Source organism: Echinops telfairi, unplaced genomic scaffold (genome assembly GCF_000313985.2).
Source record: "Echinops telfairi isolate 266 unplaced genomic scaffold, ASM31398v2 ScPeMD7_7412;HRSCAF=8450, whole genome shotgun sequence".
Classification (NCBI taxonomy): Eukaryota; Metazoa; Chordata; class Mammalia; order Afrosoricida; family Tenrecidae; genus Echinops; species Echinops telfairi.
Window position 1 is genome coordinate 7,800,652 of NW_022111312.1, and position 25,387 is coordinate 7,826,038.

The 25,387-nt window shown below is 50.2% G+C and overlaps 1 protein-coding gene across 2 annotated transcripts; it reads right to left on the bottom strand.

Annotated features, from left to right (window-relative positions):
- Positions 1-526: 526 nt before the first annotated feature.
- Positions 527-25,381, bottom strand: WSB2 (WD repeat and SOCS box containing 2). 2 transcript variants are annotated; one of them, XM_004709557.2, is made up of 9 exons: positions 25,352-25,381; positions 18,146-18,314; positions 10,104-10,348; positions 9,861-9,992; positions 5,034-5,134; positions 3,389-3,561; positions 2,435-2,545; positions 2,220-2,327; positions 527-1,479 (listed from the first exon to the last, which is right to left on the bottom strand). In XM_004709557.2, the coding sequence occupies exons 1-9, from the start codon at positions 25,362-25,364 to the stop codon at positions 1,317-1,319; spliced, it is 1,215 nt and encodes a 404-aa protein (XP_004709614.1). In that variant the 5' UTR covers positions 25,365-25,381; the 3' UTR covers positions 527-1,316. The 2 variants fall into 2 exon arrangements, with proteins under 2 accessions (XP_004709614.1, XP_004709613.1); XM_004709556.2 differs by lacking the exon at positions 25,352-25,381 and having other exon boundaries at positions 18,146-18,333.
- Positions 25,382-25,387: the final 6 nt, after the last annotated feature.

Sequence of the window (25,387 nt, forward strand, 5' to 3'; positions counted from 1 at the left end):
GGCACCAGAAGTTTGAAGGCTAACTGCCAAGCAGGGTTGAGCAAGGCCACCGCCAGTCCCCCTGGCCACACAATGAGAACAAGACCACCACCAAATGCAAAATGCAGTTCAATCCCAGCTAACGAGTCTTGTTTGAAAAGGTGATTTTTCTTCTTTAAAAAAAAGAGGGAAAAACCACCCAAAGCTTTTAACTGTGTTCCCCCCACTTCCCCTTTAAGAAACCCTCATTCTGCTAGAGGCGGGGCCTCTCCTCTCTTCCCGGTTCTGTAGTATGAACTGGCCTTCGGGAAGAACCCACCGGGAAGACCAAAGGATACCAAGTGACATCTCTTTTAGAATATATTAAATTTCCTAAGGCCGACTTTGCTCGACGGGGGTGATGTGATTGGCCAGCTGTGCTGCAGCTGGGGAGCTAAGGGGACAGAGCTGACCAGTCCAGCGGCTCAGGCAGGTCTCGCCTCAGCAAGAACGTCGGCGAAGTCACTACAAACCCCATTCTCCACAATTCAGAGACAGCTCACAACTGTTGACTTCAGGACTATGGTTTTTTAGTTATCATTGAGAAAACACAGCTGTACCTTAACATTTGTTGAGAAAATACAAATAAATACGATGCTACTTAGTGGCAAGCCACTGAGGGCTCAGCAGCCACGGGAAAGGTCATGCAGGTGAGGGATCCATCCCTCTGTAATCTTCAACCAACAAGTCACCTCCTGCACATGCGCACCACTGTGAGAAATGATCCTAGTGTCTATCGCTCCCAAACACACTCTGGTCCACCTGTGAGGAATCACAGAATAGACCAGACGGCTCCAGAGTCCTGTGAGCTGGTGGCCAAAGGAGGAGCCGGCTCAGAGGAAGGAAAGCATTGGTCAACGCCAGAGCAACTCTGACCACACATACCAGCTCCCACGACACTTGAGGGACAGCGTGAAAGGTACTGGGAAGCCACCCTGTTCCCCTGAGGGGACTTAAACTTGCCTGCCACTGAAGTGGGGCTCTTGAAGGCCAGTCACTGTTATCAGACATCAGTAACTGCGCTTGGAACCAAAAGGACAATGCTGATGAGAGTGGATTTAGGTGTAAGGGGGGAGAGGTCTGTTCCTGGGGGAGAGTGGGTGGAGTCCACCCCAAGACTGCCTTTCAGAGGCTGGAGAGAAAAGACCCAAGTAGGGCTGACCCCTAACGATCTGCATTTGCTACATTCTATTCACAATCCCAAACCGGATTTATGTTTCCAACCAAGACCAGCTGTCAGGCCCATAGGCCTGGACAGGAAGAACCACGTGAGCAAGCGAAGACTCCCAGAATGCTACTTAGAAAGTCCTGTATGTGAGGAACTCTTTCATCTTCTTGGGTATTGGCAGTGCTAGGACTTGGTAAGTTGTCAGGAAACTTCGGAGGGCTTTCCGGCATAAGTGCTTCAGGGAGGAGAGGACCCGCGGAGCCGTCCAGAACTGGACGTGGCCATCTCTTGTCCTGAAACCAAAGAGAGTGGTGAGTGGAGACAGACACAGAGTGTGTGTTCACTGTGAGGGGCGAAAGGCACCCCTGACTGGGAATGGAGATGGGGGCCCCGGTGCTGAGTAATGAAGGCGGCTGACAGGATTGTAGGAACCCAAGGCACTTCTGATGCCCATGTGCCATGTCTGTCAGCTCAAAACCAACCGCTGTCATCGTTATGACCCTCGTGGTGACCCTATGAGACTGGGTAGAACTGCCCCAAGTGGATTTCCAAAACTAACTGTTTTTAAGACTAGAAAGCCTCATCTTTCTCCTTAGGAATGGTTGGTGGTTTCGAACTGCTGACCTTGCGGTTAGCAACCCAACACATGACCACTACACACCAGGGCTCCCATTCCAGCACAGGCCTTTCTAAATCCGACTAGCTGTTCTCTTGTAAGAGGGAAGAGTGCCACCTACTGAATCATAAATGCTGCCTGGAAGATGTGTGTTCTTGCTCTGAATGGTTTCTCATAAATTCTTAATCTGGATGCCCTTCTGTGGACTTGGCCCATTAGATGGTGTGAGTTGTCAACCTTTCATTACATGTCCGTTAAGTATTAAGATGAAAAGATCACCAATTTGTTGGCAAAATGGACCATCAGAATTTTCTAAAATGCCGGATGGCCTCAAAGGCCCACCTCAGGCAGGAAAATGCTAGGGGCCTTCTTTCCCTACAAAGCTCCCAGGTGTAGCTATTCGACTCGCATACGTACCCTGTGGCAATCACTCCGCCGTGTGGGAAGAAGGTGCAACACAGACCATTGGTCATGGGTGCAAACGCGACGGGAGCTTTCAGTTCCAGGGCCCAGATCCGGAGGAGCCTGGACAGGAGGGGAAGCAACCCCGTTACACCAGGAGCGGCCTGGGGGCAGGCAGGCTGGCCGCCCGAGGGCTTGCTCTGAGGCTCCGCAAGCAGAGTAGCCCTCACCTGTCATCCGCCACTGTGGCCAGGTACAGGCCCTCTGGAGAGAAGCACACGGATCTCAGCGAGCTGATGTGCACATCACTGTCATCCATGGGGGGGTCGAGCTGGGTGTGGCTGTGGAGGGCAGGGACAGAATGGGTGGCCTGGGGTGACCGATACTCACCCCCCACCTCCAGGCAGGAAGCCAGACTCTAAGAAGGTTCTAGGTGCACCTGGGCCCCTGTGGAAAAGCTGGGACTAAAATGGCTTGGGAGTATCTGGCGGAGGGGACTGAAGGGTCCAAACAACTCCTTGTGCTAGTTTCCTTCCACAAAGTAGGTCAGCCTGACTTTCGTTCCCAGTACAAACAAAAAGTCTTTTCTAGGCTGAGAGATGCTAGTTCAGTGGTTCTCAACCTTCCTAATGCCGCAACCCTTTTATACAGTTCCTCATGTTGTGGTGACCCCCAGCTATAAAATGATTTTTGTTGCTACTTCACTGTAATATTGGTACTGTTATGAATCGTAATGTATTAGGCGACCCCTGTGAAAGGGTCGTTCGACCCCCCCCAAGGGCCAAGACCCACAGGTTGAGAACCGCTGTGCTAGTTGCTTCCCAAACAGCAGAGACTCGGGGTGGGGGTGGGGGTGGGGGTGGGCCCACAGCTCAAGCGTGAGGGCATGGGCCTTCATTCTGGAAATGCCAGTTCTTCAGGACAAGACTGTCCTGAGCATGTGAGATGGAAAGGCTTCCAGGATGCTGAGGCCGACTCGTGTCAAAGGCCTACTTCAGGGGATGTAGCTGACACAGGGACCCTCGCCAGCACAGCCCTGCCGTGCAATGAGCAACGGACAGTCCCAGAGCATCTTTTTCAGCCCCACCGACCCTTCCCGGGTCCCAGCCTCAAGGACCCATGTCCTAGGCAGGCAACTCGCCAGTCACCCCACACGGAGGTCTCCAGCAGGGGGCGGTGCTTACTGGAGTGACCGCAGCCTCTCGCCAGTGTAGGGGTCCCACATGATCACGTTGGTGTCGTAGGAAGCCGTGACAAGCAAGGCTGAGTCAGGGGAGAAGTCGCAAGAGACGACACTGCTCTGATGGCCCTCCAGCTTCCGGATTAGTGTGTAGGATCGCATGCTCCAGAGAAAGACCTTTAGGAAGCAGCAGGTGTTCAGTTGGGGGTTGGTGGGGCAGCCCAAGGAGTACAGGGCCTCAGAAGAGACCACCCTGTCCCTCCCTCTCTGGTCCCATAGCCCCCGGGCCAGGTAAAGCCTCCTGTCGTCCACAGCCCTGCCTAACGTGTCCCTGGATTTAAAGGCAGGTGGAGGCTCTGGAGTGTCACCAGCAGGCAGCCTCGTGGAGCTTATGTTGCCCATGCTGCTGTTGGATCGGTCCCAACCCTTGGTGTCCTCATCTAAGTCAGCTGAGACCTGAACTCCTCGTGCTCTCAGGGACTGACTGCTGCCAAGGCGCACCTGGGTGGACTCAAACCTCCCACCTTTCCATTAGCAGCTGAGCACATTTACTGCTTGCGGCAGCATGCAGAAACTCTGGCGCGTCCTTTGAGCGGGGTGAAGCCGCGCTGCCCGGCAGCAGACTGCTGGCCACTATCTACCAGCAGAGGTTTCCGCATTCCCCTCTGAGCTCTGTTTGCAAACGGGGCCAGTTTGTGTTGAGGGCCCCTAAGCCAACTGCTCTTTCCTCTCCCCTTAAAATCAGAAGTATGGGACAGAGATAGGGAAGCTCCACGGTGACCCCAAAGCAGTGACACCCTGGCTGGATCTTCAGCACCCCTCCTGCCCAATCTTGAGCTCTGACTGGGGAGACATGCTCCAAGACTCCATGTCTGACCTAGCTCATCGGCCGAACCTTCCGAGAATCATTAACAAAAGCTGGGTTTTATGTTCTCTCTTTGAAGAGAACTCATCTTCCCCAAGTTCCAGACCTCAAAAGAATGATTAACTACCTGTGCCCTCCCGGGCGCAGCCCCAGCAAACACTCAACACACATTCAAACACAAGCCACCTGCTCCCCGGAGGCTCTCGGGCTTCCCACACAGACCGGATTGCAGAGCAGAGGGCAACTGGTTCTGATGGGAACTGAACATCCCATTCAGGGGAACGTAACCGGCTCACAGGAAAGCTAGAGCCACTGCAGGCTGCGACTTGTGAAATCTTAAGACTCCCAGGGGATTTAAAAAAAAAAATCAAAACAAACAAAAAACAAAACAAGAACCTCACTGCCATCAAGTCAGTTCGCACAGTGACCCTATGGGGCAGGGTGGAACTGCCTCTGTGGGCTTCTCACACTGTAATTCTTGCCTCATCTTTCTCCCGAGGAGCAGATGGTGGTTTCAAACTGGTGACCTTTTGCTTAGCAGCCCAACAGAGCCACCAGGGCTCCTCCCAGGGGACAAGGAAGCTTAAGCCACCCCTGTGCTACCATGTGGCTTAGGTGCACAACCCTCCATTGATGGGAGCAACTGACAAGTGCCTCCTCTCTTGGGGATCATGTTAAAAGTGCAAATCCAGAGGATCTGCAGGAGCAAGCAGACAGGGTTAGGGTTAGGGACCTCACGGACATACAGTCAGAGGAAGCACGGCACCCAACATCAGAGACTTACAGACTTCTCTCCAGCTGCAGAGCACAGCATGCTGCAGTCCGGGGAGATGGAGCAGCAGTAAACCCATTGCAGGTGGCCTGATAACACCTGGATCTGTTTACCTGGCAGAGAAAGAGAAGCAAGCGGTCAGCCAGCCCGCCACAGGACAAAGCGGGGCTGGCAGCAATGTCCCCACCTACCCAGCACATCCACTGGATTCCCTGTTAGCTGAAGCCCCTAACCACTGCTGTCAATGCCCACCTCATCCCCACTTAGACAGGAACAGCCAGCCTCCTCTTTCCCCTGAGAAGCAGATCGTGGGTTTGAACCGCCAACCGTCTAAGGTTCACATTCAAGGCTTGCCCACCAGCACCAGCGGGGCCAGGTTGCACACAAAATAAGGGGCATTTCAGTAGCAAAGAACATTCCTTCTAGATCCCCATCCTCAAGGCTTCTGAAGCAGCCTTCCCAGTGCTAAGGTAGTTCAGCTCTTGCCTCTGCTACCTCATCACAAGGATCCCACCCCCGTTGACCCTGCTCCCTGCTTCACTAGGGCATCCAGATGAGCAGGCACATGATCGAGCCAAGTCTCAGTGTTTTGAAAAATGGAAGAAATAGCTGAATAAATGGTGGTGTAGCAGTTATGTGTTGGGCTTCAATCCTCATGGTTGGCAGTTCGAAATCACCAGCAGCTCTGTGGGAGAAAGACTAGGCTTTCTACTCCTGTAACCACTTACTACCGTCTCAGAAACGCACAGGGCAGTCGCTATAGGTCAACACTGAATTGATGGTAGTGAGTTTGGTTTGGGGTTTTTAAGTGCTGCGGTGGTGTAGTGGGTTATGTGTTGTACTGCTAACCGTAAGGTCAGTAGTTCAAAACCACCAGCTCCTCCTGGGGAGAAAGATGAGACTTTGTACTCCCATAAAGAGTTAGGGAATCTGTCCACAGGGGCAGTTCTACCCTGCCTTAGGGGACTTGATGGCGGGGAGTTTGGTTTGGGAATGCGTTCCCCTAATGCAGGTGCTGGTGGAGCTAGGGATTTCCCGGGGACATTGATTCATGAGAAAAACACAATATGTGGGAAAGAAGAGGAAGATCACAATTCCAGGTTTCATTTCACAGAACCGACCTCAAATGCCTGGGGTGGGTGTGTGGGTGTGTGGGTGCAGGTGGGTGTGTTATTGCCGTTACTGTTAGTTGTCCCTGAGCTGATGCCAACTCCTGTGCCGAGGAGAAGCGCTCCGACGGGTTTTCAAGGCTGTCGCCGCTCAGAAGAGGACTGCCAGGCCTGTCTTCTGAGTCACTTCTGGGTGGGTTTGAACTGCCAACCTTTTGGCTCATCATCAAGTACTGAACTGTTTGTGCCACCCAGGGACTTCTGGCTCTAGGAGATGACACAATTAGAGAAGAGCAGGGAAGGTTACCCGGTTGCAGGGAGATGGCGTGAGGGGGTGAGGCAGCAACCGAGGGGAGGATGAGAGCAAGAACAGAAAATGAGCCAACAACAAAACCCCAAAGAAACATGTTTCCTAAACCTGCCTCTGGCCGTGCCTACGGAGCCCTGGTGGTTAAGGTGCTGCGGGGTCAGCGTTGGCCTGCTCACATAAGGTTGGCAGTTTGAACCTACCAGCTGCCCTTCGGGAGAAAGATGAGGCTGTCTGTCCCTGTAATGATTTACAGTCTCCAAAACTGTATACAGGGTCACTAGAGAGTTGGCATTGCCTCCCTGGCAGTGAGTGTGCTTTGCTTATGGCCCTGGTTATGCACTTATGAAGTTGATGCACACACACACACACACACACACACACACACACCACACACACACACACACACGCATCTATGCAAATTAGTTTTTTCCCATGTCGATCCTGGTTTTCCAGCTGCCTCCCAGGACGGCTGAGTATTAACTAAATTAAGCCAGTGCTATAAGCAGAGTGTAACACCACTTTCTTCCCCCTGCTCCTTGATGCCCTCGGACAGGATGAACCTTGAGTACTACTCCCCATCAGGCAGCCTTGGCAGCTCCTCTCTGCCTACCCCAACTCCCGTGTGGTCTCCACACCAGCTCTGAGGGGATCCGGTGACGTCTGGGGGCACACTGCCCCTGTACTGAAAGGAATCCTGGGAGGGGCCTTCCCGTCAGCAGGCAAGTCTGTCTATGCTGGCGGGACAATGGGGCGGTGACAGGTGGGTAGAAACCATCTACAGATCTCTTGCGGCATTGAGGTGCTGTCCTGAGGGCCCCACGGCTCCTCCTGGGCTGTGGTTTCTTACACGTGACAAGACCAGACTCATTCCTAAGAGGCCACACCCACCCCCTCTTGTGGCTGTGGAGGGCTAAAGAAGTACTGGCTCCAGGGAAAGTCATGTGCCTTTGCCTGCTCAAGGGCAGCCGCCTTGATACAGACTCTCCACGTGGCTATTTCTTCTTCCAAACCCAGTCTCTCTGGCCCAGCCCACTCTGTGGAGAAAGGATGGAACAGTAAGTGGTCCTTCCGTGCAATAGTTCGTTAAGGATCAAAACCTGTGACACTTGGAATTCTTTTCGATGTCACCTCTAGAGATAGCTCAGCTCCAGGCAAAATTTTGCAAAAGCGCATCTCCTCTAGCCAGAGAGAAAATACCCTAGGTGTGGTCAATACATAATCTGTTGTCAATTTGAGACTTAAGAATGAAAGGGTGGAGTTTAGCCTGTCAATCAGGTCACAGCTTGATGACCTCATTTGGAGGCGCTAAGGAAATAAATAGCTCGCGGAGGCAGGACACACTCACTCCCTGCGAGGCATTCCTGACTATGAGTCTGATGGAGCTACACTGATGGAGCCAGAGCCCTGGAGCTGGAGGAGCTACATGGAGACCACGCCAGCACTGAGATGCTTCTACCGCTACAAGGCTTTCCACCCACTGGCCTGTGAGCTCTAGCATTCGGTGTCATTGCATGTGTTTTGTGAGTCTGAGGAGGACTTTATAGATTAGTATCAGACCTATGGGCTAATATTGGACTGATGGACTTGATCTAGACTGGGGCTGGGATGATTTCTCAATATACATTCACTCTTTTATATAAAGCTTTTTTCTTATACACATATCAGTGCCCAGGAATTTGTTTTTCTAGTCCACCCAGACTAACACACTAGGCCTAGTTTCTATTTCATAAGGAGACGCTCCAGCTCTGAAAGGGCCTAACATTCACCAATCTGGGTCGGTGGTTCTCAACCAGGGAAGACTGACCCCAGAGGGGCACTTGGCCAGGTCAGAAGACACTGGTCTTCACAAGTGGAGGCAGTGGCAGTGACATGGGGTGGGTGGAGTCCATGAAAAGGACTTTGTTCGGTGTCAACAGTCCCGAGGCTGAGACACTCGGTCCCAAGTCATGTCTTTTCCAACAGGAGAGAGAGCTTGTTCTAGGAGGCCAAGATTAGTTCTTGAGGGTGGTTATGGATTGAATGAGGTCCCCCTCAAAGCCCCGGGGGGTGGGGTGGGGTGGGGGTGCAATCCTAACCTATGGCTACAATCCTATTTGGGGAGTGGGGTGTCTTTGTTATGGGAATGAGGCAGGATCAGTAAAGGATGTGTCATGAGCCACTCTCTTCTGAGTTAGAAAAGAGATTCAACAAGCAATCAAGGAAACGGAGAACGAGGAAGAGCGGTGCCAAGCCACAAGAGCATGGCCCAGGAGCAGTCTCAGAGACAAGGGCCTTCCCTTGGAGCCAGGCTCTGCTGGACTAGGGCTTGTAGCCTCCTAAACTCTGTGTGTTAAAGGCCCCCTCTTGGAATATTTTTGTTACAGCACACTAGATGACTAAGACAGGGGCACAAAACATCTTTCTTAAAAATGTACTAAACACACACACACACACACACACACACACACACACACAGCCATATATACTTGTGTATAAGCCGAGTTTTTCAGCACATTTTTAATGCAGCTTTTGTGGTAAAATTAGGTGCCTCGGCTGATATCCAGGTTGATTTATATTTGAGTATATACAATAATCACACACAAACAGATAGTGATCTATCTGTGGAATTAAAGAGGAGCTGTGGTAGCACAGTGATGATAGCACTTGGCTGCTAACTGAAAGGTTAGCCCTTCAAATCCACCAGCCGTTCCACAGCAGAAAGAGCTGGCAGTCTGCTTCCCTGGGGATGTACAGCCTGGAAACCTAACGGGGCAGTCCTCATCAGTCCTATAGGGGCTGCTGTCAGTCCTATAGGGACAGCCCTAGCCAGTTCTATAGGGACAGTCCTAGCCAGTCCTATAGGGACAGTGCTAGTCAATCCTATAGGGACAGTTGTCAGTCCTCTAGGGGCAGTCCACGTCGGTCCTACAGGGGCAGTTCTCGTCAGTCCTATAGGGTCACTACAAACTGAAGCAACAGCAGTGGGTTTAGCTCTTTCTGGTGATATTAAAATCGCTCCAGGGGTGGTGATTAATACTTTTTTTCTAAAAAGGCTCTTTCCAGAAAACTCACTGCCATCAGGTTGATTCGATTCACAGTGCTCTCTAGAAAGACTCCTTAGGATGTGATGGTGGAGGGGGAACGCTGATAAAAAAATGTTCTAGATCACCGGTTCTCAACCTGTGGGTTGCGACCCCTTTGGGGGCTCAAACAACTCTTTCACAGGGGTCGCCCGATTCATAACAGTAGCAAAAGTACAGTTATGAAGTAGCAACGAAAATAACTTTATGGTTGGGGGGTCACCACAACATGAGGAACTGTATTAAAGGGTCGTGGTCTTAAGAAGGTTGAGAACCACTGTTCTAGATGGAAGGACACTGGAAAAGTGGAGAGAGAGACCATGGGGTATTTCTGAGGCTGCCGAGAAGCTCCGTCACGTACCATGTTTATTCAGGTCCCAGATGCGAAGAGTTTTGTCCCGGGATGCAGAGACCAGGATCAAACTGCCACTGGGTGTGAAGCTCAGATCTCTCACGACATCCTGATGGCCGGAAAGACTCAAAAGCAGGAACCCTAGTGTAGGAGCGGGAGCTCTCAGTCAGTGGCGGATGTCAATGCTTCACTCCTCAGATCAGACGGGCCCACGAGCCACCCAGCACCCCATGCCCAGCAGAGGAGACCTACCTGTCTGCACCTCCCAAATCTTGATCTGCCCATCGTTGAGCCCTGTGGCCAGGATCAGGCCTGAGACATCTGGCACTTGGGGATGGTGGCGTGCCCAGAGTCTCCTGCTGGGTGGGGAGGGCCACGGGCTGAACGCCAAGCCCCAGACAATCTGACCGCAGTCCAGGGTCTTCTCTTTGGGGCTGCCTCGTCCTTTGGGGTCATTTTTGCTGCTTCGGCTCTTGGCTTCAAACCCTTTGGGGATGCTGGAGAAAAGAGAGATTGCTTAAAGAGTGGGGGAATTGTTACCCAGAGTGACCTTTCCACTCTGCACCACATAAGATTTTGAAGTCCTAGAGACAAACTGGCCATCAGTTACGTCTGACATGCTTTTCATTTAAGATGCCACGTCTGAGAGGCTCCGGGGGCCCTGGTCACCCACTTGTAATAGCCTCCAGAGATGGGGGGGTAGACGTGCTGTGGGGGGTTACCCATGATTTCACACAAGGTCCTTGTACATTTTGTCACACAGAAGGAGACAAGAGCAAGTGGCAGGTCTGTGCAATGAGGGCAGATGTAATGCCTGAGTGCACATCTATAGCTCCCGGCCTCACTGCTCACTCAGGCAGCCCCCAAACCGAGCTACACTGGCCGTCAAGCCACATTCTGTTTCATAGTGACAGGATGCCACATTCTGTTTCATAGTGACAGGATGCCATCTTTGTGGAAGCAGACGGCTGCGTCTCTCTCCCGTGGAGTCACTGACAGGTTCAAACCTCTCCACAGCCAAGTGCTCTCACCACTGCGCCACCAGGGCTCCTTCAGAAAGATGCCAAGGAATTGTGCTGACGGGTGGTTTGGTGCTTCTCCTCCACCCACTGGATTCCAAGCAATTTCACTCACGTTCCTGACAGAACAGCTGACACAGGGACCAGCCAGCACTGGCCAGAAGATCTCTCAGCCCATCTCCGTTTCCTTTGTAATTTCACAGGCCACGAAGCAGAGGATCCGACAAGCTGCATGAGGTTCCTTCCTATGAAGCAGGGCCCCGCCCATTTCCCACTTCGGCCAAAAATGTCTCGAAGCATCGGGATGTGCCCGAAAACATGCCTCTCCTCCGTCTGCAGCCCATTTTGCTGAGTGAGCAAGCACCCCCCTTTCTTCAGTGGCTCTGACCACTCTCTGGTACCCGAGGGGAAGCTGGGGTGTACGGCTACTGGGGTTCCAGGTCCTCCATGCACAGGTATACAGCAAACAAAGCACAGCTCTGCCATCGGGGGCCACTGCACAAAAGGTTTCTCAAGAATATATTTGGCTCGGTGTCAATAGGGGGCCTTAACAAAACCCTAAAAGGTCGTGGACAGCCCCTCACTCCCCGCAGAAGAATTCACTTCAGAGGACAGCACTGAAGCTACAGCTCAGGGAGGACATGTCTGATCAGAGCACACGGGAGCAAATGAAGGGAGAGGAAGACAGAGTGGAACACATCCTGGCCCACCAAGCCTTGAGGACGATATCCTCACTCAGAGCAGCCAAAAGCACAGGGGTCCATAGAGCCGGCCCCACGATGAGACATGACGTCCCTCGCCAACCCATAGTGCTGTGGGGGACAACACTGGAGACACAGTGTGGGAATTGCACCCAATCTGACCCCACCACACTGAGGCGAAACACTAAGGTTGTGCAGCAGAACAGCAAGGGAAACAGAGCAACAAAGTCCCCAGGGAATACCAAAAATAGACTTTGGGGCCAGAGCGTGGCACCCCATCAGACTCGACCAGAAAACACTGCTAAAGGTCAACAAACAGACCTTGAACGACTTACAGGCTTTTCTTTTTTGTTGTTAGTTTTTTTGTTGTTGTTTTCTTTTGTTGCTTTGTTTTGCTGTCTCGTTTTTTGTGCATATTATTATCTCTGCAGGTCTATCTAGATAAGATAGGCGGGATAAACAAGCTGGAGGAGAGATAGGTGGGATAAACAAGCTGGAGGAGAAAATGGACCAACGGTTCTGGGGGGACATGGGAGAGGGGAAAGGAAGTGGGTGTTAACAAACCCAGGGACAAGGGAACAACAAGTGACCCAAAATTGATGACGAGGAGGGTGTAAGAGGCCTGGCAGGGCTTGATCAAGAGCAATGTAACCAAGATGAATTACTGAAACCCAAATGAAGGCTGAACATGATAGTGGGAACAAGAGGAAAGTAAAAGGAAATAGAGGAAAGAACTAGGAGGCAAAGAGAATTTATAGAAATCTAAATACAGGCATGTACTTATGTAAATATATTTATATATGATGATGAGAAAATAGATCTATGTGTATATATTTATAGGTTTAGTATAAAGGTAGCAGATGGACATTGGGACTCTACTCAAGTACTCCCTCGATGCAAAACTTTGTTCCATTAAACTGGCATTCCATGATGCTCACCTTGCCGACACAATTGCTGAAGACAAATGGGTGCATAATCAAATGTGGTGAAGAAAGCTGATGGTGCCCGGCTATCAAAAGATATAGCATCTGGGGTCTGAAAGGCTTGAAGGTAAACAAGCAGTCATCTAGCTGAGAAGCAACAAAGCCCACATGGAAGAAGCACACCAGCCTGTGTGATCACGAGGTGCCAAGGGGATCAAGTATCAGGCATCAAAGAACAAAATAATCATATCATTGTGAATGAGGGAGAATGTGGAGTGGGGACACAAAGCCCATCTGTAGGCAACTGGACATCCCCTTACAGAAAGGTTGCAGGGAGGAGAGTAGCTAGGCAGGGGCATCCCATTAAGGAAGAACAGATAAACCAACTATAGAACATCCATACAATGTTCAAGAATAATGGGAAATCTGCAAACATGGATGATAAGTGATACAGGATGCGAAGCAGTCAAACATGTCCACCACAAAAGGACAAATGGTCTGTGAGACTGCTATTATAAAAAGTCAAGGAACGGTTATGGGGGTAAGAGGCTGAGAAAGAGAAGATAAATTTACTGACTAGAGCAGTGGTTTTCAACCTTCCTAATGCCAAAGGGGTCAGGACCCACAGGCTGAGAACCGCTGGACTAGAGGGTACACATGCTGTGTGAGACCGGGTTGACCAGAGAAACAAATCCGGGGACATTCATATATGTGTAAGAAAGAGCTTTATATCAAGGAGTAATTATAGAAGCTGGGAGGGTGGGGGAGGCAGGGGGAAAAAAAGGAGCTGATACCAAGGGCTCAAGTAGAAAGAACATGTTTGAAATGATAGTGGCAACAAATGTATAAATGTGCTTCATACAATTGATGTGTGGATGGTTAAAAGAGCTGTAAAAGCCCCAATAAAATGATTTGTTAAAAAACAACAACAAAATATTGAAATACATAGGCTTAAAAAAAAAGTCATTATATATCAAGACAACATCCCAGCCCAGTCCAGATCAAGTCCGTAAGTCCGATACTAGTCCCTAAGTCCCTCTTCAGACTCAACACAGTTATAAGCAATGCTGCAGGATGCAGGGAGATCACAGGCCAGTGGGTGCAGACGTGTGGATCCAATGACGGTGGCTCTGGCGGCCTCTGAGTGACTCGTCAGCAGGAAGGTGACGGCAGACAAGAGTAGCCTGCCTTCAGAGAGCCATTTATTTTGGTGGCACCTCCAAATGAGGTCATCAAGCTGCGACCCGATTGACAGGCTTATAAACTGCACCCTTATCTTACCGGTGCTGTGCTGGCACAAAAAAACCCTAAGTACCACACATGCCAATACAGGGGAAGGGGAAGGCAGTATTCGGTAAGGGGAAATCGGCAAACAGCGATGGAGGCAGGGAAGACACTAGGAGGAGCGCTAGAGTTCAAGGCAACAGAGGTGAATACTGTGATAGCCACTCATGTAGTAAGGTGACCGGCAAAGGCATGCGTAGACACACGCATTTAAAAGCTCACGATTGACCATCTAAGATGCAACTACTGGTCTCTCCCTGTCTAGAAGAAAAGTGACGAAAATCAGAGATGCAGGGAAACAATTACTCCCGTGGATGAATGGACCACAGAAACAGCAGTCTACACTGACGACACCGGAAGAACCAGACTGACTCACTGCTCTGAAAGGGGTCAAGTTAGAACATCCCGAATAAGGCACAAAACTCAAAATCATTGTTAAAAACCCGGCTTCCTGATAAGAGACTAGTGGAACTCTGAGACTATGGCTCTCTGTCACCTTGTATGTCTGAAAATATTCTGACTCCCATGGTTCAAAATGCAGCTCTCTAAAGGGAAAGAAAACACCAGGGAAATACACACCATTTAGAATAATCAACCAGGAGATCAACAGGGCAGCGCTTGCCCAAGGACAAAGTTCAGAAGGGTGAGGAAACGAGGAGGAACCGGAACACAGAGGAAGGAGGATCAGCAGTGTTGCATTGTGGGACTGCAAAACAGGAAATGGAATGTGTGTGAACTGTTGGGTGGAAAACTGATCTCTCCGGTAAAGCCTCACCTAATCACGCACACACGTACACACACGTGTAGTGAGCCTTTACCCAACTCACAACTGAATGCCCATGACATGTTTTGCACACACAAAGCAACACTGGCTTCTGAGGGGGAACTGTTGGGTTAGTTAAATCCAAGACAGAGAGGTCAACTGAGCAAGTCACGGGTGTTTTGTTTGTCTCCAGAGGGAGTCATCTTGATCGGCTGTCTTTAGGGACGTAGGACCAGCAATGGAGCTGATTACGAAGTTTTAAGAAAAGTGAAAACTGCACTGGCGAGAAGGTCAAGAAAACTGCAAAGAGGAATCTTTCTTCCGTCACGGCCAAGTACCTGCTCCTTCCTTGAGGGTAGGAATTTCCTCATCCACCGGCAAGATCCACCTGATCTTGCTCCTTCACGCAGCTTTCTGTTCCCCAAACTCAAAGAAAGAAATGCAACTTGAGTCCCTGGTGGATGCCCACACTGGCATTTTGATATGGTATGCATGGAAGAACGCTGAATTCTTCAGGGAAAGGTTAGAGATGCAACACCACCTTCAGAAGTGTACAGACCTAGGTGGAGGGAATGTTGAGAAACAGAAATTTCACGTTGGCGCATATTAATAAATGTTCCCATGGCTTTGCAGCAGTACTTTTGACTTACCCTGTTAGAGCAAATTGAGAGGGATGAGATTTACTGTATAAACTCGAGTATACGCCAAACTGAGTATCAGCCGAGGCACCTAATTTCACGACAAAAATTGCATTAAAAAATGTGCTGAAAAACTCGGCATATACACGAGTATACATGGTATTCCAGGTCCACGAGCATTCCTATAGTTGATGTATCTGTAACGGACGTTCACTGTGCATTACATGGGTTTCCCCAAAAGTTTTCAGGACCCATTTTTGCAAATTGTGTTGGTTTATACATTTTAAAGCGTTTTAATCAATCTAGCTATTAGTTTTCTCATCTATAAAATCAGAAGGAAATGAGGCAAGTATAGGTTCCTGCAGCTTTAAAATTCGATGGCAGTCACGTACTACACTTAACTGTCCACAAGATGGTCTGTGAAGCAGGACATTGTGGGATTTGGACCTAGTACAAACACCAGGTCATCCTCTGGTCTTGTTTTGTCTGAGCAAGCTTCACGTCTGACCAGTGACCGCCGCTGTGCTGAGGCAGAGGGATTCACTTTTGTGTTTGGTCCTCAACTCGTTTGGTCCTCAACTTGCAATTTCTCCACAGCGAATGCAGGTCCCTCTGGCATTTTTATTAGCCTGGGAGCTTCCGTGGGAGCTAATCCTTTCCCAGCTTGGAGAATGTTCCCTTTGTTTTTAAGGATCAGTGTGATGGTCAAGTGCAACAGCATTCATTGATCCCTCCGTCTTTGTGTTGTTTAATAACCTTCACTGCTGCTCTCAGCGCTGGTTGGCTGCGCTGGGGGCCCTGATGCTCTAGATGGTAATATTTTCAAATGAGAATTAAACAAAGAGAGAACATTTACAACTCAGGAGACATGTGATACATGAGACTGGCGGCTGCTGTCTACAAGCTGAAGGACAGGGTACACTGTTAGGCAGTCAATGTTTTAGATGGAGAACACAGGACACACATAAGCATGTATTATGACTACCCAGACACGGATGTATTACATATGGTTATATATGTACCGTCATTCCACGCCTGGCAATGCAATTGCTTTGCATACATGAGACGTGTGGGAAGCTGTAGTATTCAGTAGGTCCCCTTCTCTGATTGGGATTCCTGCACACTGCAATAGCCTCTGGGACCATGGACATTTTTGCAGTCGAATGATGCCCAACAGATGTTATGCCACACGTGACTTTTGTCGAATGTGAGGCTGGCAACTTATTGCCCAGGCTGGCCATCGATTTGTGTAAATCCAGGTTTACTACATGTGCTTCCTACTGTCTGGATGATGCACCTGAGTCCCAGTGGTCCACCAAGCCTGCAATATTTACCATCTGCTGATCCCTCACCTAGGTGCCCTACTGTGATCTGAAAATGTAATTCACCAATAACCGGAATGTGATGGTGTGGTAGCTCCAGAATCTAGTGTCAATTTGGGACGTGAGAGGATTAAGAGTGAAGGGGTGGAGTCTCATCTTGTCAATCGATCATTGCCCATGAGGCCTCTGTGTGGGCCTGGCCTTCTCCTGAGAATTCTGGGAAATCCTGTATTCCTTCTTGGAGGAGGGAGATACTATCTTTGTCTCTCCACACTCCCTGGGAGACATTGCAGCTGGCAAGACACATGGAAAAACCTACTAGCCTGAGCTGGAGAAGCCACAGGGACCTACCCTGATGCAACCAAACCTCTGAAGCCGGAGAAGCCACGTAGAGACCCCTGCCAGGGCTGAGATGCTGACAACGCCACTGGATCCAAAGACTTTCTACCCACTGGCCTGTGATTGTCCTGGATTCGACGTCATTGCATGTATTTCGTGAGTCTGAAGAGGACTTTATAGATTGGTATCAGACATATGGGCTAGAACTGGACTGGGTTGGAATGCTTTCTTAATGTACAATTACCCTTTATAGAAAACTCTCTCTTATACACATACGAGTTTCTATGGATTTGTTTCTCTAGTCTAGCTGGACTGACACAGATGGTGACTGTTTTTCGGTTGGGCCTTCTTGCTTGTCAGCAACCCAACCTCCCCGGACAATGATGGGCCCACCTGCCTGACCTTGGGCCCCAGCTTTGCTGTCACAGGCACCACTCAAAAGGCAGGTTACCCCAGAGCAAAGCACTCTTCGAGAGAACGATCAGTCTGAGCGCCTGCTGACCACTCCAAAGAGCCGATCAGCTGAGAGGGCAAGAGTTTAAGTCAAGGAGCCCTGGTGGCCCCGCCGTCAAGCACCTGGCTGCTACCAGGAGGCGTATGAACCTACCTCAAGGTGGCTGCAAGGGAGAGAAACGAAATGATCTGCTTCAGTAGAAGGCGGCCCTGTGGGGGCAGTGCTGCTGTACCAGGGGGGTCACTAGGAGTCAGAATTGACTGGGAAGCACCCCAAGAGGCTTCAATCAATGATGTTGCAACAGTACGGGCAGAGATAGAGAGGACGGTGAAGCAGCATGAAGCAGGGAACCAGAGTCACTGAACTGCCTGAATGAATGAATGAATGAATGAACGTTTTCCCACAGAATAAAATGAAGTAGTGGGAGACAGAGAGACGGGTTTCCAGGAGACTTTTGGCAAGGCAGCTTGGAGCTTCCAAACTGAATTGTTGTTTTGGTTTTGTTTTCTTAAAAAACAACAACAGAAAACCTTGTTTTCCCTTACAAAACAAAAAAAAAAGCGAAAATATTTAATTAAAATTTTAAATGATTTGAAGATGTCTAAAAACAACAAGGAGTTAAACACTTTACATGGAAACAATAGCGTATGTTTTTGTTTTTTTTTCTTCATAAAGCTACGTAAAAAACAAAGAAAGTTTAACTCAGGGCTAAGCCAGTAGAACGACGTTTCCTGTGACAGGGATAGCATCTAGTTCCTGCACTTCCCTTTTCTTAGTGTCTGGCGGGGAGAGGGCCACAGTACGGGAGTGCACCCCTCAGTTCCTCAGGACCAAGGCAGGGGAGTACTTACAACTGTTCCTCCAGCGGCCAGGGGATCAGCTTGACGATACAGTGTCCTTGAGACCAGGCAAACCAGGAGCCATCGGGGGAGAAGGCGACACTCCAGGTCTCACAGCTGGACTTCCAATCAAACTGGTGGGGGCGCCCGGGCTTGAGTTCTGCCAGCAGCAGTGGCTCCTCTGCGGTGGGAAACAGCATGCTTCAAGTCCACTCTCCCCCTTCCTGGGGCAGTCGGGGAAGACAGGCTTCCTGACCACCTAACTGAGGGCAGACACAGGAAAGCAACAGGCTTCCAGGGACAAGAGTGGAACTTTCTGGGTTCCGAGAGGGAGTTGCCACTTACATGACCCGGAGAGCTAGCAGTAGCCACAGACCACATACCACCACACTGACTCAGGCCTGACTCCTGCAGGTTACCTGGGACTCAGTAACCTTTGAACAGGAGCTCAGTGAATGGAGCCTTTCCCAAGAAGGCTGCGAGACAGAAAGGAAGTAGAGAGCTACTCGCACTAGGACTGGGCTGGAAGGTTCAGATCGTGTAGTCTAGGTTTTAGAAAACCCCAGGGACCTGGATGGTGCAAATGGTTAAAACTCAACAGCTAGCCCAGAAGCACACTAGTGGGAAGACCTGGTGATCAATCTACCTCCCACAATGCCACACTGGACATCCTACAGAACACTGGGCTGCTCTGTCATCATGAGTGGGAATTGCTGGACGGCAGCTGGTTCCAACTAACCTGCTCCTGAGAATCTGAGAGACAAGAACAGCTGGACTCAAGGGTCCCCTCTCACCCACTCGCATCAGCACCCTGTCCTCCTTCCTCCTGCTCACATCCCCCCCACCGCTCTCACTTCCATCTCCTTCGGTCCTGGTTTAAACCTTCACCACCTCTTGGCCAGATCTTTGCCACATCACCCAAATGAGTTTCCTGGCCCACAACTGTCCCATCCACTAGGCCACATTTCACCCGGCGTCACTTCTTTCAAACATAATTCCAAGGCTCCCAGCTGCATGCACGGTGGAGAACATCAGGCCCAGCCGTCCATGGCTTGGCCCTACAACCTCCTGTCCAGACCACTTCCCTGCATGGGACACTCTGGCCCCACAAGGCTCCTGAACTCACATTTCCATCTGGACCCACCTGCTGCTTATGAGCGCCCCACCCGGATTCACAACCAGAGAGCACACCCAGAGAACACGTGATAAAAATGGAAATCAATGCCACCTTGGGTTATTTTCTTCTCTCCAGCTGTACCAGTTTCCCTCTTGGCCCCGTCCCAGAATTTAAAGTGTCTTTATTTAAGCACCCCACCACCCATCTGTCAGTTAGTGTCCAACCAGACTCCACACCTGCCCCCAGGAAGGTGACACAGGCCTGGGCCACGGTTCATGCTCTTCTACACAGAGTGACCATGAATCAGAGTCCACGCAAAGGCAGCTATCAACATTCAGATAATACCAGGACTATTTAATCAGGGTTCCTTCCTCCTTCGGCCTCGCACAGCCTCCTGTGGAAGGTGGGTCCCTGGATGTGTGCCACAGCAGCAGTTTCAACGACAGTTTTCTGCTCTGCCAGGCCAATCTCAGTGACTGACCGGCTGGTATGGTTCAAGGCCCTCAGAACGGATTTCTGTCTGTGCCGATTGAGAAACACTCTAGCATCATAAAGCTGGCTTCCATCCTGAATGAGGTTACTTCCTGAGGCATATATTCCGCTTTAGTTGTGTTCGGACTTTGACCCTTGTACAGCTGCTATGAGATAATGCCTGAATTGCCTCCTTGTGGAAATGATAAAGAAACACACACACCCACAACCACACAAGCAGCCCCTGGATGAACAAGCACCACTCCTAAATCTGTCTCTAGGTCGAATTTGTCGTTAGGTTGGAACAATGAGGTGCTGTCAGTTAATCAAATGTTTGCCTTAGTTTATAATGCACAGTACACCTTTCTATGCGTGGAAAAACATTAAAGGGCCCTCCAGGCCCAGGAAAACATCTTTAACAATACTATCGTGATAATAATCAGTCTTTTGATGTGCTGCCAAGTGGGGCTCCCCTGTTTTTACAAGGCATGCATTCACCCCAGGCCCATAGAATGCGGGTGCTGGGGGTGGGGGAGGCTCTGGGTGCTGGGGTGCGGGCTGAGGGGAGTGGCTGGGCCAATGTACCATGCCGCCCAACCACCACATGTAGGTCTTTCACAGCTGAGAGGCATGGCCCTGACCTCAGAAACTAAGGAGCAGGGGTGTTGAGCTAGCAGAGGAGAGAGAACTGTTACATTCCCTTCTGCTTCCCGAATTCTTGTCTTTATTTGTGCTGTCTATAAAGGACTGTCACTGAGTCAATTCTGACTCATAGGCACCTATTCCAGAAGGTTTCTGAGACTATCTTTACAGGACTCATCTTTCTCTGGAGGAGTGGCTGGTGGGTCTGAACCACCAACCTTGTGGTTAGCAGCCCAATGCTCCCCCCACTGCACCATGAGGCACTCCGGAAACACCACTTTCATTCCTTCCTTCCTCCTGAGTTATCACTTTCAAAGAGGTAGAAACTCATAGATTTAGCTCTCCACCTTGTTGTGAAGAGAACTCTAGTGATCCAGGAATTGGTACTGGGTGCTTCACAGGGGTTGGGCCTTAACTATGGTTTGTTCATAAACCAGTCGTTCAAAGCTGGGGGACTGCCTGTGGGTCAAAATGTGAAACAGTGTGTCTTGAAAAGAGGAATGCTCTCCCTGATTCTACTGTTTCCCATCCTCAATTCCCACCTCCCAGGATACGATCCCCCCCATTATTCTTCAGCTAAAATCCAAACTCAGAATTCTTTCTGCATAACCCGACCCCTGCCCTCCTTCTTCCACTGGGTCTTATATACCTGCTGTCTGTGCCCTGGGCTCCAGCTCACTGGCCGCAGGGCCTTTGCACCAGCGATTTCCTTTACCTGGAAGAAATGGCCAGCACCTTTTCTTCATTTAGGCATGCCAGCTCAAATGCCACATCTGCCCAAGAGACCCGCCCTGACAACTCCATCAACTCCACAGGATGAGGGCCTGCGTGTTTACCCCAGTGCCTAACAGAATCCCTAGCAGAGAGCGAGCAGTCCGTAAATATTTGCTGAACAAATATACATGGGCGATCCTCTTGAAATAAAAACGAAATGAAGGCCCAGAAACGAGGAAGATGCTTCTGCCAACCATTTTCACAGGAGCCATACCCAGAATTCACACTCTATTTCCGACACCTAGGGGCTTAATCTCTTGCTATTTTCAGGTGCAGGAATGTAGGAGCTAAAAGAAGGAAACAACACCTAAAAAAACCCCACTGAGGCATGCTTCCCTCTTGGCCCTAGAACTAAGGCAATTCTGCAGGGGTGTCTGAGCCCAAACTAAACTTGGCTGCCGGGAAAGAAAGCCCTAATTAGTGTGGAATCTAAGAACCACACTGCAATGCAGTAAATTATCTAATATGACTCTTGCAGCCACAGCCTTGGTTACGCTCACCCAAGGATCTTCGTTTTCCTGATGGGTCTGCGTAAAAAGGTGGGGGAGCGGACACTGATTATATGATTCAACTGTGGGTGACTGTTAAACGGGGTTCATTGTGACTGCCCTCCTACTGGGTATAAAATGAACCATTTCCGGGAGCAGGAAAGGGGCATCTCCAGCAAGAGAGAAGAGCTGGAATGGAGACCACCAAGGTCCCTGCACAAGTAGCTGAGTGCTTTAGGGCAGGAGACTAGTTTGTGGAGTGGGGTCCCTCTGGACACTTAATTGGGGGAGCTGGCTAGGCTGAACCCGACTGCCTTCGGATTGAGGCTTACAGCAGAGTGGAATGCCGCTGGGGCATCGACTGGCAGCCCTCAAAGAGCTCGGTCACATTACCAGAGCAGGGTAAGACCCAGGCCAAGGGGCTGAGGGCCAGAGAGAGCCTCCCTACAGGCACGGCTGAGAAGCAACCGTTCCGACTGAACAACTGTATCCTGAACATTTCTCACCTAAAGTGCAACCGGTTAACTTTCCTAATAAACCCCATAATCCTGAGTATCGTCTATGAGGCCTGTGTAGAGCCCCATGAATTAAGGAATCTAGATGGAAAAGTGGAGAACTGTGGGAAAGGGCAGCTAAACTAAACTTGGCTCCTGGGAAAGAAAGCCATCATTAGTGTGGAATTTAAGAAACAAACAAACAAAAGACTGCCCAGAGGACATCCAGTTCTATGTGGGATTGTATCAGCAGCAACCAGGGGTTCCAGTTTTCTAATCAAGCACTGGGCTGGGGTTGGCACACTAGGCTGACTGGGGAAATGGTTATGATTGGGTATCTTCTGTGCTGGGTGATAGGCCTTACTTGTCAAGTGGTAAAAGCTAGGGCCGAGCCCACAGGAAGCCCAGCGACTTTCCGGCCTCAAGACCTTCCCCAAAGCTGTTTCCATCAGCCTGCAATGCTCTTTCCCTGGCCAGAGCCCCAAATCTTGGCCCAGGTGCTCCATCTTACCATTCGGGGTACAGCTGTGCCAGCACAGAGCTTCGTGATCTTGAACTCTAAAGTAGCCCCATTTCACGTCCTTTATAACTTTCATTCCCAGGTATCTTATTTGCTCATTTGTTGTTTTGATGGTCTACTGAATAGGCTCGATTGCTTTCTCCTCCCCCACTAAAAAGAGAGAACCTTCTTTAAGTCAGGACCTTGAGACTTGTGCCAGTGCGCTGTGTGGTCCAACGCGGGGGCTGCAAGTCAAGCAACATGATTGTTGCTAGGTGCTGTGGAGCCTGTCCCCACTCCCAGCGACCCCAAGTGACACACAGAACTGCTCCACGGTGTTGTCTTTGTGGAAGTCGAGTTTATCACCCTCTGAGGCGCTGGGTAAGTTCAACAGTCAACCTTTCAGTTGGCTTAGCAGACAAATACTTTACCACTGATTGCACCTCAAGGCTCTGGTCGGTGGCTATGAAAGACATCCCTCAATACTGACTCACAGCAATGCTCTAGGGCAGAAAAGAACTGCCCCTGTGAGTTTTGGAGATGGTAACTCTTTACCAGAGTGGCTGGCTGGTGGTTTCGGACTGCTGACCTTGCAGTTAGCAGGCCAGCGTGTAACCAACATGTTGCTAGGGCTACTGCGCACTCAACATGTGGGGAGCCCTGATGACATTGGGCCACAAGTATCAAAGACACTCCGATGATCAAGGCCTCGGATGAAAGAGAAATGTAAAATGGCTCAAGAATTTGAAATTAATCCTAAGTTGAATGCCGTATAGACTCGTGTATAAGCGGAGTTTTCAGTATATTTTTAATGCATTTTTGGTGGTAAAACTAGGTGCCTCGGCTGATATTCGGGTCAGCTTATCCTCGAGTATATACAGTAATAATATTCGGGTACAGTGGATTGAATGAGATATTTTAAAAATTCATTTCATTGTTTCACTTTTTAAAATGAGGCTTCTAGAAACTTTAAGTTATATCACATTTCTCCTATCACGTTCCATTGGCTAGTCCTGGCCTTGGTTGGGGGGGGGAGGTTAGATGCCCGGCACATGGTAAACACTCAGTAAATATTGGTTGAATGAACACATGAATTTTAACTACTGCAGGGGCGGTATCTACTCATTGTCCATTATAATTCCGTGACAATGGGCTTTTATTCCGTTTCAAAACAACAGAAAACTCTCTGGTCTTTTCTTACAGTAGCTCTGGTAAGAAACACGCAGCCCGTCAGTCACTTAGGAAAAACCCAGAACTGGAAACAGATTCCAGTCAGAAGGGGAAGCCAGCTACAGATCGCTTTCAGATTTAAATGCAAGTAGCCCATGGAAACGACAGCGGAAGCTATAAAAAGATTCAGACAATCATGAAAACAGCAGGGGCCATTGAAAGAGTTCTATGGGAAACATGGTGAGAGAGAGTGGGCCTTTATCCAGAAGAGAAGGCCGTGAGAGATGCCACTGATCCACCTCTTGGAAGGCTGCACCTTTCAAGCAAAGTCACTGCCCAAAGTAAAAAGCTACACCACCCCAGGGAATACCCCCATTTCCACCTACCCACCAGCAATCCCTCTCAATTGGATCAAACACGCCAGCCAGCACAGATCGCAGCCAGCAGCATCCTGTTAAGAGGTTGAAGGGAGGAAGCTGTGTCTTTGGTGAGAATGTCAGAGGATCTTTAATAAATTCTGACCCTGGTGCGAATGACCTCCACAGAATCTAGCTTTCAGCACAGGGGAATCAGTGTTTGGATTAGATGGTGGTTGGAAAGGGGAAGCCCCCAGGGCTTTTGAGATTTTTGCCTGTACATAGCAAGCTTGCATTTTCTATTCAGAATGGCTTTCAAAGCATATCCAATATCGCCCAGCTTCCAGTTTTCTGAGGATGACATTCATTCGCATGGCTAGGGCTAAGTATCTCACCCAGCAGATATATCTTAAACTTGCCTGATCATGGGCGTCACCAGCCAGCAGCATCCATCCGCAGCCCCACCCCACCTGAACTTGTCCCCACAGAGGACAGCTCGGAATATGTATACAAGAATAGGAAGGGACTTCAAAAAGTTCGTGGGAAAAATTCCACCGTCTTGGAATTCTTTGAATTGCATTAACCCATGAACTCTTGGGAAGCCCCCTCTTGTTGCAATACATATGTATATACATTGATAACATAGATTCAACCCTCTCGGCTTGCGCACAATGCAGTGACATTGATCTCAGATGACTTTTATGAAGAGGCAAGTTTGGAATGATCCCACCCACCCACTGAAGAGGGTGCTATTATTATCCGCACTGTGGCTTGTCCAGGACCACACAGCTCACAAGGGGCCGAGTTGACTCCTGTCCACACTTGGACCCAGGAGCGACGAGGCCGTAATTCAGCACTTAGGCACCCACCCCCTTGTAATTTGGCACCTGGCCACCCACCTCCACCCTGGGGTATCACCCCTTTGGGGTCTCTGGCGCCCCGCGCCCACCCAGGAGGTCCCGGAGGAGGCAGCTCGCCCCCACTCCCCACCCCAGCAGTCGCCCGTGGCCACTGACAGCGAAAGTGAAACAAAGCTGGGACCAGGCACAAACCCTCCACCCGCCCCCTGCCCACGTCCCGGGCTTGGGCGCCCTGCCGCCTCGGTGTCCACCCACCCTCCACGCCGAGCCACCACCGGGATTCCCCCAGGACCCCGGGAGGCCGGGCCTCGGCCCTGCCAGGGCGATCGGCGCCCGGCCGCACTCACCTCCGGCCTCCATGGAGGACACGCTGCTCCTGCGGC

What these genes read in the sequence shown, in the direction of transcription:
- WSB2 (XM_004709556.2), bottom strand. Translation starts at nt 18,333, where the DNA reads ATGCTGTTTCCCACCGCAGAGGAGCCACTGCTGCTGGCAGAACTCAAG. An exon ending in CTGGGACCTGAATAAACATG is followed by an intron (nt 5,135 to 9,860) that starts GTACGTGACGGA and finishes TTTCTCTGCCAG; the next exon opens with GTAAACAGATCCAGGTGTTA. An exon ending in GCCACAGTGGCGGATGACAG is followed by an intron (nt 2,328 to 2,434) that starts GTGAGGGCTACT and finishes CCTCCTGTCCAG; the next exon opens with GCTCCTCCGGATCTGGGCCC.